The sequence below is a fragment of the Triticum dicoccoides genome, chromosome 6B (assembly GCF_002162155.2).
Source record: "Triticum dicoccoides isolate Atlit2015 ecotype Zavitan chromosome 6B, WEW_v2.0, whole genome shotgun sequence".
NCBI classification, from domain to species: domain Eukaryota; kingdom Viridiplantae; phylum Streptophyta; class Magnoliopsida; order Poales; family Poaceae; genus Triticum; species Triticum dicoccoides.
In genome coordinates, this window is record NC_041391.1 from 541297910 (window position 1) to 541309864 (window position 11955).

The following is an 11955-nucleotide window of genomic DNA, read 5'->3' on the forward strand; positions in this document are numbered from 1 at the left end:
ATCTCCTATCGCGACTTCCTGCAACGTTGCGCAATATAGACGCCCCACGTTGTAGTGGCGTACGTTCATTATTTATTTATCTCTTGTCCTTTACACGAGGTGCATGATTATTTTTTCATGAATTTTGCAAGTTAGTAAGACATATAATTCCTTGCATCCACATACATGGTTTATTTTAAAGAAAACATGCCTTTTATGGCACGTGTGACGGCATTATTTTTGTTCCTTTTTTTTGAAGTATTATTTTTGTTCCTTTTACGTTACAAATGGTGCTAACTTAGCAATGCCACATACATTGTATGATGATCGATGCCGTGGAAGAGATATAGACAAAAACATATATGTTATTTCTTTTCTCTTACCTAAGAGATGATCTCTTCAGTTGAAAGACAAGACAACTCACGTCATTGTATGAGATGCTACCTTTTCATTACATCTTTTTTTGCGAGAATCTTTTCATCACATCTTGTCTTAACTAATTTTAAGCATCACATACTTGTACATGCCTTGGCGCGTTAATTGTTTCTAGATGACACGGAACGTATAAGAGAACACCATCTTGTCATGCCCTGATCTGATATGAGATATTTAGATGCTTGTGCTGTTGTACACTGGGAGTCACGTAGGGATTTGAGTCTCTTATATTATGGGATATAGAGTGAGTATTAGGTACTAACAACGCCTGCATGCAGGTTTAGTTATTCCTCAGAATGGAGCAACGACAGTCTAGGGGGCTTTTTCTCGTGAAGGTTCCATCTCTGATCTCTCAACGAGGCTGGCCTATAAATAGGCGTTCCCATACTGCTCATCCTCGCCAACCTCGAGATCTGAGAGATCTTGATCGACCTGCAGGAAGAATCTGTGGAGCTCGATGGACAGCAGGAGGGAGTCCGCGGAGACCCTGAGGTAACAAAACGTTGAGAAACACCATTTTTTCTTGGCTAACTTCGTTGATAACCCCAGTTTAAGTCCACTTTCGATGCTTGCCTAACTGAAGCATGTCTGTGTGTGTACCAGGAACAAGTGCTCGGCGTGCTTCCGGCAGTACAACAAGATGGAGCACCTTGTGGAGCACATGAAGGTGTCGTATCACTCGGTCCACGAGCCCAAGTGCGGCGCCTGCAGGAAGCACTGCCGCTCCTTCGAGTCCCTCAGGGAGCACCTCATCGGTAAGCTACCAAACACATATCGATCTCTAGCTGCAAACATCTCTAGCTATGGCATCAACAGCAGCTGAACTGAACGCCGCTCCTTGTGATCTTGATCTTGGAAATGAAGGTCCGCTGCCCAAGGCGGAATGCGCGCGCGTCTTCAGCGCCCGGGGCTGCGGCATCTGCCTCAACATCTTCGATAGCCCTGCCGCCGCCAGATATCACCGTCAAGCCTGCCAGTACTCCCGCGCTGCTCCGGTAATTCATGTTCTCCATTCCGTTCAATCGCCACCATCGACCTCTTCTTAACATGCATGGATGCTAGAGCTCCCGGCCAACTTTTCACAGAAATGTTGGCGAGAGAGCAGAAATCAGAATCTGATGTCTCTCTTCTCCCTCACTTCTTTTTTCTCAGATGCCAAAGGGTGGCGCAGGTGGGCGTGCGGTTGCCATGGCCTGCAAGATGGTCGGAGGAGGGAGCGACGGCTCTGTGGACCTCTGCGCAAGAGTGTGCCTTATTGGAGAAGATGAGAACGTCATCTTCCAGACCTATGTAAAACCTACAGCTCCGGTCACAAACTACAGGTAGCTCACCTTGGAATCCATTACCAGTACTGCTTACTAGCTATACAAGGATCAACTAGATGGATTGTTTTCTGAAGTGCAAAAGATGAAGCTGACCATTTGGCTCTTCAGGTATGAGGTTACTGGGATAAGGCCCGAGTACCTGAGGGATGCAATGCCACTGAAACTTGTGCAGAGGAGGATCCAGGACATCCTGTGCAACGGGGAGCCGCTGTGGAAGATACGGCCGAGGAGCTATGGAAGGGCAAGGATCCTTGTTGGGCATATCGTGGACCATGACCTCGAGCGCCTAGGTTTGGAGTACCCAGCATTCATGATCAGGTACAGATCATTGCTCAGTGAGCTATAGTTTGTTCCTGCTATCTCTTCCTTAATTGCCTCGAAATTTTACTATTTTCTTAACATAATTTATCCATGGACGTGCAGGGACACCGCAAAGTACCCACCGCTGATGAAAACCAGCAAGCTGAGCAATACCCTGAAGTACCTCACACAAGCATATCTTGGGTATGTCACTTGATAACTGAGCTATAAAACAAACACTCTGAACCCTTTGGTCATTGCCTAATCCTCAAGGGATTGCCCTTCTATCCGGTTGTAGGTATGATGTCCATACTGGCATTCAGGATCCATACGAGGACTGCGTCGCGGCGATGAGGCTATATATCAGGATGAGATCACAAGCTCACCCGAGAGACTACGCCTCCGGTTCAGGGGAGGTGCAGAATAACTACCCGGCCTGGAGGCAGAGGGAGATGGAGAGGATGAGCCCAGAAGAACTCCTGGCACTTTCAGGATCAGACTACTACTGCTGGTGCCTGGACCCCTAGACTGATGATGAGCTAAAGAGAACAAGGCAGGGCTGGCCGACTGATGTTGGTTTGGTCATATTCCATCCGTAGTAATACCGACTACGTATGTCTAATTATCTTTGGACTTATGTATGGTGGGATTGAGTATAATATTGGTGATCAAGAGTTGTATGAGTCATATTTAAGAGCAATGATATATAGTAAGAGGCTTTCTACTTTGCTTTATGTATCTAGAAAATGACAAGCCCAGCTCAATAGCTACACAACACAGAGGCAGATAAACAGGCCTATAACAATGTTATACATATATAATGAAGGTACATTTTGTACAGCTTGTCAGACTATGTCAGTGTCAACATACATCATACCGCAGAAGATCATACCTGTGTAAATCAGTGATGATCTTGTATGTGCACAACTATAGAAATGCCTTGCATTTGTGTCACTAAACTTTAAGGGCTGTTTTAGCATCTGCCCGTGTCTCTGCCTGCTTGGGGTCTTTCTTATCCTTTTGACTCCTATTTAGCTTGATGAACTCAAGACACTGTCGAATGATTGTCAGCACGGTAAAATCTGTCCCAAAGTCATTCTTGATGACAGGGGGGTGGAGGAGGTTGGAGCCACTGTTGCTCCAGGTGTAGTTCTCGATGAAGTATACACAATCCGTCCTTGCCCTGAACGAAACCTCTCTTAGAAGCTCTTCAGCTTGCCTTACTGAACTCACGGACTTCTTAAAAGTCAATGCAATAATCAAATTAAGCCCTGTAAACAGATGTTAAGTAACAATTAGACTAAGCCTCGCTAACATATGAAATGAATAGTTATATATGTTGTTTGCAACATCCAGCCTAACTGATAACTTGGATTATCATCAACCGTAACTCCAAACACATCTAACTAGGACGTATACATATAGGATACTAGAAGGGTTGGGCGTGCTTCGCTGCGCCGCTGGTGTTGTTGAGATATCACAAAGATAAAAGTTGGTTTGGCACGTGAGGAAGATGATGAAGTGTTTTTTATAAGGCGGTGTTTTAGTGGGCTTTCTTGATGGTGAGATTCTGTGTTGTCTGCTAATCCACCAATACTTAGGCGGGCAAGTTTCTTGCATCGGTGGCTGTATGTACTATATTGTGTTACAATGTCACATGTTGGTGTTTTTTTAGATGGTGAGAGGGTGCACATGACTGATGTGTTTTTACAGGCTGGTTGTTACCGATTAATTTAAGAAACCGTTCAAAAATACTGAATCAAATCCAAAATTAAATACCTCAACTGAATGAGAGCTCGTCGAGAAATAGTTGACTCGGTCAAAATCATGAACCAAATCCAAAATTGAACACGTCAATTGAATGGGAGGGCTCCAAAATTAAGATGCATATTGAATTAAATACTCCCTCCGTTCCATAATTATTTTTGTGCCAGGACACTAACATGAAACGAATGAAGTAGCATATACCAGAGCATCCATGTGATTTATCAGTACAAAGCTTATCATCAAATAGTCAATCTTTTGATCACCAATAAAGGCTGTATCCCAAACCGCCGTGATTCATACATGCAAATGCAAGGAAAAGTGAGCATTCCAAATCATTGCAAATCCCTGATCTAAGAATATAACACAAGGAAACCAATAATAAGCTATTTAGTATATGTTGTTTGTAACATCCAACCAATTAAAAGGGATCAGCACCCACACTTAACTCCACATAAATCTCTTTTTGGGAGCTCCACATAAATTTGGCGGTTACAAAAGGAATTCTAGATCATAGCTTTTGTTTTGTTAATCCGCAAGATATACTCGATTGATCCGTAGAATGAATGCTACTCCCTCCGTTCCTAAATATAAGTCTTTGTAGACATTCCACTACGGACTACATACGGAGAAAAATGAGTGAGTCTACACTCTAAAATGCATCTATATACATCTGTATATGATCCATAGTGAAATCTCTACAAAGACTTATAGACTTATATTTAGGAACGGAGGGAGTACTATTTTATAGGTTGGGTTGGGCCGCAATTGCAAGCAGGGAATTCCCCACTCGTGCCCTCACGGGCTCAAGGGTCCATATATTACTAAACAGTAAAATGGAGCTAGCTAGGGCCTCACACAGCGATTTAAACTCATCAACCGTCCGATTGGTCTAACTAACGGAGCATATGTCATTGTCATCCCGCAGCGCCCTCTTCGGGCCTCTTTACCGCGTCACTTCAGCAAAGCAGGCCGGGACAACGTCAAATGGGCCGCTGCTCCGACGAATGACCTCGACGATTTGTGGTGAACCGGGCTAGCTACGTACAAGAATTCTCTCTCGAAAGAAAAATACGTACACGAAGCAACCCTAAAAAAGGGGCTATGTACAGGAAGCCGGCGCATCGATCGATGACACCTCTTCTCTCCCTCACCGAGGCGAGTTTCAGCGATCTGCTCCTCCTCCATTAGCCATCCTCTCCCCCAAATCTTTTGAGTCAACGCCTCTTGTCGTCGCTCGCTACCTCCGTCCTCTCACTGCCGAGGTGCCGATCGAGAGCGATGTCGTTTCTGTCCGTTAACATACGTGCCACTGCCAGTGCCGCCTCTTCCAGCAAGTTAGGATCACGACACGTCGACACCACCCGCTGTCTGGATAGCTGTGAACCTGTCGCCATTCCTTGCCATGGTTCTCTCCTTGCTGGCACCTTTACAGGTATACTAATCTCATCCACATCTCCTTGGACACCCTTCTAACTATCCCCACCATACACCACGACTTTGATTCTGCTAGGTTTGGGGTTGACACGAAATATATTTGTGTATTTTCATAGGTCGATGTGGGAATTGGCAGTCTTATTCCTCATGCCATCATGTTTTCTGTTATCAAATTTAGAAGGTTCTATTGTTATATATTTGTCATTTTGAGCAGTTACCAACTTCATGATTTTTCTTTTATTTACAGAAGTTAGTCTTATTGATCTTCCTTCCCTAAATTTATGTGTCTCCCGTTTCCATTAGTTGACATGTCACATAGAAGACAAATTCTCAGTTCCATGTATATGATTGAAGCTTTTACATCCATATTACATACTCCCTCCGTAAAGAAATATAAGAGCGTTTAGATCACTTAGCGTTTGATCTAAACGCTCTTATATTTCTTTATGGAGGGAGTATTTACATTGTACTGTAATAAATCTGCAGGTTAGGATCACGGTTAACAAAGTTATACTTTCTGAAAGCGTTGGCTTCTTGGGTTGCCACTTGCCGATAAATGTTAATGGAGTCAGAGGTGCCACGTCAAACATGAACCAGTGAACTTCTTTAGGAGATTCCATATATGCTAATCGGGTTCTGCGCTACTCTTTGCAGGTCAGCCACAAGGTAATGGCTGTTGATTTTGGCGTATTGACCCTGGCCATGTTAGACAGGTAAGTAAATTATTACTGTATGTGGAGATTGAATGGTGAAATTGCCATACAATCATATTTAATAGGTTTCATTCTTCAGGTTAGCCTCCCACGCATGTTGTCCTTTAATCATGTATATCATTTTTTGTGAGGTATTATGGTGTCATTTCATTCTTAATTATTTCATTCAGGAAAGTTTGGAGAATTTAGAGAAAAAAACAATGGTTTGGACAGAAGATATGATTTTTGCTAACCGCTAACTTTGTTTTCCAAAAGTTTGCCTGAGCAATGATGACCTCCCTTTGTTGTTTCCCCATTTCGTGAGACGTAGCATGTACAGCCGACGCCGCATGTGGCTACTGACCCCCCTGTTAACATGTAACCACTTGGTTTTTTCCTTCTTAGTGAAAAGGCAAACCCCCTGCCGTTTATATTCTAAAAAATCGTTTCCAGTCGATCACAAACTATGCATAAACATATTTGTATGAATACCTGTAATTCTATTGAAAATCTTAACAAAATGAACGGGCGCGGCATCGCGCGTCATCATGGTCTAGTAAACAGTACGACAAACCAGTCACGCGAATTCTCTCCGTCTCCAAAAAAAAACGCGAAAAGGTCTAGAACCTTCTAGAAACCAACTGACCTTTCGCCCTCGCGGCGGCAGAGATCTCCGGCAGGCGCTTGATGGCCGCATTCCGCTCCTTGGCGGGCGCGTCGCATCGCAGCACCAGCACCACGCACTCCGGGTTCCCGCTGCTGATCGCGTCGTCGATTGCATCCCTCGTCAGCCTCGCCGCCTCAGGGAGCGGCGGCGCGTCCAGCAGCTCCACCACCGCCTCCTCCGCCCCCATTTCCCCGTCTGCGCCGGAGACCACCGCCTTCACCTTCAGCCGCTTCCTCGTGCTGTCGGACCCGCCGCCCGGCGGCGACGCCTCCGCGCGCAGCAGCAGCGGGCCCACCTCGCCGGCGAGCGCGCGGCACGCCGTGTTGACGAGCGAGCTCTTCCCGTGGGCCCGGAATCCCGTGATCAGGATGGACGGCGGCGGCGCGTCCTCGTCCCCCTGGTCGTCGCCGCCGTCGGCGCTGTCGCCGTCCTCGTTGCTGGAGACGAGGGCGGCGACGGCCTCGCGGATGTCCCGGCGGAGGGAGGAGACCGCGTCATCCCGCAGCAGGCGCGCCGCCGCGACGATCGCCAATGCGCCGGCGGCCGCCGCGGCGGCGATCTTCAGGAGGAGGGGCAGCTGCCGCGGCGCGGGCATTCGGGAGGAGGCGGCGGCGAGGCGCCCCTTCGTGGAAAGAGATTTTGCGAGCGGCTGTATCGGGAAGGGCGCATCGGTGTTACGGTTTGTGATAGATTCGGTATTCCGTAAACGGCACAAGGCGTGGCGTAGTTTTGGGGGAAGGTTTGGGAGAATAAAGCTCTCTCTTCCGATGAAGCATTCGACCTGCAAGACGAGCACGAATAGAATATGGGCACGAGCTGCTGTCCTCTCTTTCCTTGCTTATGGGATTTCACGAGGGTCACGTCTGATTTGTCCCAATTTGTGAGACATGCTTTTCCTTCCAAGTTCCAAGAGTGCTTTCGTGGGTCTCTTCCCTCTTCCTCCCTCCCCCAATCCATCCATCCGCTCCTTTGGTTTGAAGGAATTTTGTAAAGATTTCATAGGATAGAATTTTTATAGGAAAAATTTCTTTACTGCTCTTTGGTTTGTAGGAATAGAATCTTATTCCTATGAAGGAATTCTTCCTATCCTTCACATTTCATAGGAGAATAAACATTAGTCTAGACTCAATGGAAAAAATCCTATGATGTAAAACAAAGGACATCTCATTTTCTATTCCTACTCGTAGGATTTGAGAAGCATGTCATCTCATTTCCTATAATTTTCCTATTACTATGATTCTCCTACCCTATGAACCAAAGCTTTCCCTTTTCAAAAGATGTTTTATAAAAGTTCATCAACAGTACAAAGCATCTCAAACATAATAAAAATCACATTAGAGTTTTGAGACCACCGGATGACCTCTACTGCCGTCAGAACACGCCGATGTCGCCGCTCTCCTACCGCATGACAGTCGGAAAGTCTTCGTGCATGTGCCCCTAAGGACAACATCCTGGAGCTGCAATCGTCGTCGTTGAACCCTTTACTAATTTTGAACCACCTAACACCAAATCTCAGCACATGACAGAAAGCCTAACCTCATTGTCCCAAGGAGACGGCATGAATCTACATCAGAGCTTGGTCGACTACGTTCAAACGGACAAACTCAGGGAAAATTGATGCCTAGAAGACAAACTCGAAGAAGAAGTGAAGCCATTCACCTAAACGCTGATGCGAGAACTGAAAAACTCTAACCTAAACTACTAACCAAAATGGAGGCACTAGGATTCTCCTCCCCGCCACTCGCCATCGAGCAGCAAGAAGAGAGGAGGCGAATCCACAAGCTCGCTAGTGAAGTCTAAGGAAAAAGTTTGCCATACCCGTCTAAGAATAGGGAAGAAAACGAGAGGAAATCTATATGATGCAGCACATATCACACACACACTTAATCTCGAAATACTCTGTAGATGCTTCGGATGTGCCTCTTTGGTTGTCGGGCAAACTAATTGAAGGACTAGCATAATCATGGACATATGGCCCATCTATAAAATACTTTCTCCCTTCGTTTGTTACAAGACTGTTTGAATATTTCAATATAGACTATATACAAAGTGAAATGAATGAACAAACACGCTTGAAAGCGTTCATGTACATCTGATTTAGGAAAAAATATAACATTTTATTATAGTGAATGAAGGGAGTAATTTGGTAGGGTTCGCATGTATCCATGCTAGCGGTGCTACAATGTTGTATATGATGTCAAGCGACATCACATAAGTTGGATTAGCTACACTAATATGTTTGTATTTTATTGTTGTTTGTCTACGTACATATAAGTGATTTTTTTTCTGAATGTGTCTATGGATATATTTCTGAATGTGTCCTTATACTTGCAGAATACGTTCTGATTTTGGGATCAGCAAGATGAGGAGCTAAAATTACTTGTCTCAAGCGGGTATCGAAATAAATATTGTCTGATCATTGTCGGGAGATATAGTTTTTATGTTGAAGATATGTTTCTTCATATACTAAAAGATTCCACATAGTTTCCCTTCAGCTTGAAAACATTCGCACCTTGGATCCAGAAGGTTATCGATCACAGTATGCACACTGTTTATCTGGCCAAGAAGAGCCATAAATCCTCGTTCGTCTGGCTCATGACGCAATGCAAGTAATGCAAAGAATCTTCTTAGAGGAAATCTCGAGCTTCAAGCCCTCTGCAATATCATCGCGCTTTTGATGGGACTCAAATTCCTCAGTGAGAAAGAATGTTCAAGCCTATGCTCCCAACTCAACTTGAAGTTAGCATGCGCACGCAACGACTTCTTCAGTAGCAAATCACGGAAGATCCACAAGAGAAAGAGCACTTGGCCTCTGAACTCAATGCGCTTCATAATCGCACTCGGATGTTTCATCTTATCATTGATGAAAACAAGAAACACTTATGGAGAATTGCTTCGGAAGTTTTTCACCGAGAAGAAACTCACCAACACCGATATCAAAGAAATCTATTATTATATTGATAAGGGATTTCAGGTTGAAGATTTTCAAGAGCGCATTACACCTCCTTTGCCAGCACGTACTCCATCTACTGATCTGCTTTGGCTCAAACTCAAGAAACTGCTCAAAGAATCTGAAGCCACTTCCCCAACAATCAAGCCAAATGAAGGAAATTATGTGCCTCCAGTCGATCCGTTGCTTTCACAAATGTGCCCGGATCTTCTGCTCAGCCACACCCTATGAAGGAAATATGCCCTAGAGGCAATAATAAAATTATTATTTATTTCCTTATATCATGATAAATGTTTATTATTCATGCTAGAATTGTATTAACCGGAAACATAATACATGTGTGAATACATAGACAAACAGAGTGTCACTAGTATGCCTCTACTTGACTAGCTCGTTAATCAAAGATGGTTATGTTTCCTAACCATGAACAATGAGTTGTTATTTGATTAACGAGGTCACATCATTAGTAGAATGATCTGATTGACATGACCCATTCCATTAGCTTAGCACCCGATCGTTTAGTATGTTGCTATTGCTTTCTTCATGACTTATACATGTTCCTATGACTATGAGATTATGCAACTCCCGTTTACCGGAGGAACACTTTGGGTACTACCAAACGTCACAACGTAACTGGGTGATTATAAAGGAGTACTACAGGTGTCTCCAATGGTCGATGTTGGGTTGGCGTATTTCGAGATTAGAATTTGTCACTCCGATTGTCGGAGAGGTATCTCTGGGCCCTCTCGGTAATACACATCACATAAGCCTTGCAAGCATTACAACTAATGTGTTAGTTGTGAGATGATGTATTACGGAACGAGTAAAGAGACTTGCCGGTAACGAGATTGAACTAGGTATTGGATACCGACGATCGAATCTCGGGCAAGTAACATACCGATGACAAAGGGAACAACGTATGTTGTTATGCGGTCTGACCGATAAAGATCTTCGTAGAATATGTAGGAGCCAATATGGGCATCCAGGTCCCGCTATTGGTTATTGACCAGAGACGTGTCTCGGTCATGTCTACATTGTTCTCGAACCCGTAGGGTCCGCACGCTTAAGGTTACGATGACAGTTATATTATGAGTTTATGCATTTTGATGTACCGAAGGTTGTTCGGAGTCCCGGATGTGATCACGGACATGACGAGGAGTCTCGAAATGGTCGAGACATAAAGATTGATATATTGGAAGTCTATGTTTGGACATCGGAAGTGTTCCGGGTGAAATCGGGATTTTACCGGGTTACCGGGAGGTTACCGGAACCCCCCGGGATCCATATGGGCCTTCATGGGCCTTAGTGGAAAGGTGAAAGGGCTGCCCACCAGGGCTGCGCGCCTCCCCCCTTCCCCTAGTCCTATTAGAACTAGGAGAGGTGGCCGGCCACCCTTCTCCTCTTTCCCCCTTTGGGGATTCCTAGTTGGAATAGGATTGGAGGGGAGTCCTACTCCCGGTAGGAGTAGGACTCCTCCTGCGCCACCTCCTCCTGGCCGGCGCCTCCTCCCCCCCTTGTCTCCTTTATATACTGAGGCAGGGGCACCTCTAAACACACAAGTTGACACAAGTTGATCCACGTGATCGATTCCTTAGCCGTGTGCGGTGCCCCCTGCCACCATATTCCTCGATAATACTGTAGCGGAGTTTAGGCGAAGCCCTGCTGCTGTAGTTCATCAAGATCGTCACCACGCCGTCGTGCTGACGAAACTCTTCTCCGACACTTTGCTGGATCGGAGTCCGGGGATCGTCATCGAGCTGAACGTGTGCTCGAACTCGGAGGTGCCGTAGTTTCGGTGCTTGATCGGTTGGATCGTGAAGACGTACGACTACTTCCTCTACGTCGTGTCATCGCTTCCGCAGTCGGTCTCCGTTGGGTACGTAGACAACACTCTCCTCTCGTTGCTATGCATCACATGATCCTGTGTGCGCGTAGGAAATTTTTTGAAATTACTACGAAACCCAACAGTGGTATCAGAGCCTGGTTATTGATGTTGATGTTATATGCACGAGTAGAACACAAGTGAGTTGTGGACGATACAAGTCATACTGCCTACCAGCATGTCATACTTTGGTTCGGCGGTATTGTTGGACGAGACGACCCGGACCAACCTTACGCGTACGCTTACGCGAGACCGGTTCCCTCGACGTGCTTTGCACAGAGATGGCTTGCGGGCGACTGTCTCTCCAACTTTAGTTGAACCAAGTATGGCTACGCCCGGTCCTTGCGAAGGTTAAAACGGAGTCTATTTGACAAACTATCGTTGTGGTTTTGATGCGTAGGTGAGATTGGTTCTTACTTAAGCCCGTAGCAGCCACGTAAAACATGCAACAACAAAGTAGAGGGCGTCTAACTTGTTTTTGCAGGGCATGTTATGATGTGATATGGTCAAGGCATGATGCTGAA

General features: G+C 45.4%; 2 protein-coding genes across 2 annotated transcripts; one reads left to right on the forward strand and one right to left on the reverse strand.

Moving 5' to 3' along the window:
* The first annotated feature begins 871 nt into the window (after nucleotides 1-871).
* On the forward strand, nucleotides 872-2767 carry LOC119321253 (RNA exonuclease 4-like). Its single transcript, XM_037595022.1, has 7 exons — nucleotides 872-906; nucleotides 1018-1169; nucleotides 1279-1409; nucleotides 1567-1736; nucleotides 1848-2057; nucleotides 2163-2243; nucleotides 2338-2767. Exons 1-7 carry the CDS (start codon nucleotides 872-874, stop codon nucleotides 2564-2566), a joined length of 1008 nt encoding a protein of 335 aa, XP_037450919.1. The 3' UTR covers nucleotides 2567-2767.
* Nucleotides 2768-2803: 36 nt separating this feature from the next.
* On the reverse strand, nucleotides 2804-7317 carry LOC119324339. The gene is made up of 2 exons (XM_037598125.1): nucleotides 6579-7317; nucleotides 2804-3310 (listed from the first exon to the last, which is right to left on the reverse strand). The coding sequence occupies exons 1-2, from the start codon at nucleotides 7192-7194 to the stop codon at nucleotides 2994-2996; spliced, it is 933 nt and encodes a 310-aa protein (XP_037454022.1). The 5' UTR covers nucleotides 7195-7317; the 3' UTR covers nucleotides 2804-2993.
* Between the last annotated feature and the right edge of the window lie 4638 nt (nucleotides 7318-11955).

Coding starts and splice junctions, on each gene's coding strand:
- LOC119321253 (XM_037595022.1), top strand. CDS start 872: ATGGACAGCAGGAGGGAGTCCGCGGAGACCCTGAG. Junction 907..1,017: donor GAGTCCGCGGAGACCCTGAG/GTAACAAAACGT, acceptor TGTGTGTACCAG/GAACAAGTGCTCGGCGTGCT. Junction 2,058..2,162: donor TACCCAGCATTCATGATCAG/GTACAGATCATT, acceptor ATGGACGTGCAG/GGACACCGCAAAGTACCCAC.
- LOC119324339 (XM_037598125.1), bottom strand. CDS start 7,194: ATGCCCGCGCCGCGGCAGCTGCCCCTCCTCCTGAAGATCGCCGCCGCG. Junction 3,311..6,578: donor TGCCGCCGCGAGGGCGAAAG/GTCAGTTGGTTT, acceptor ATCTGTTTACAG/GGCTTAATTTGATTATTGCA.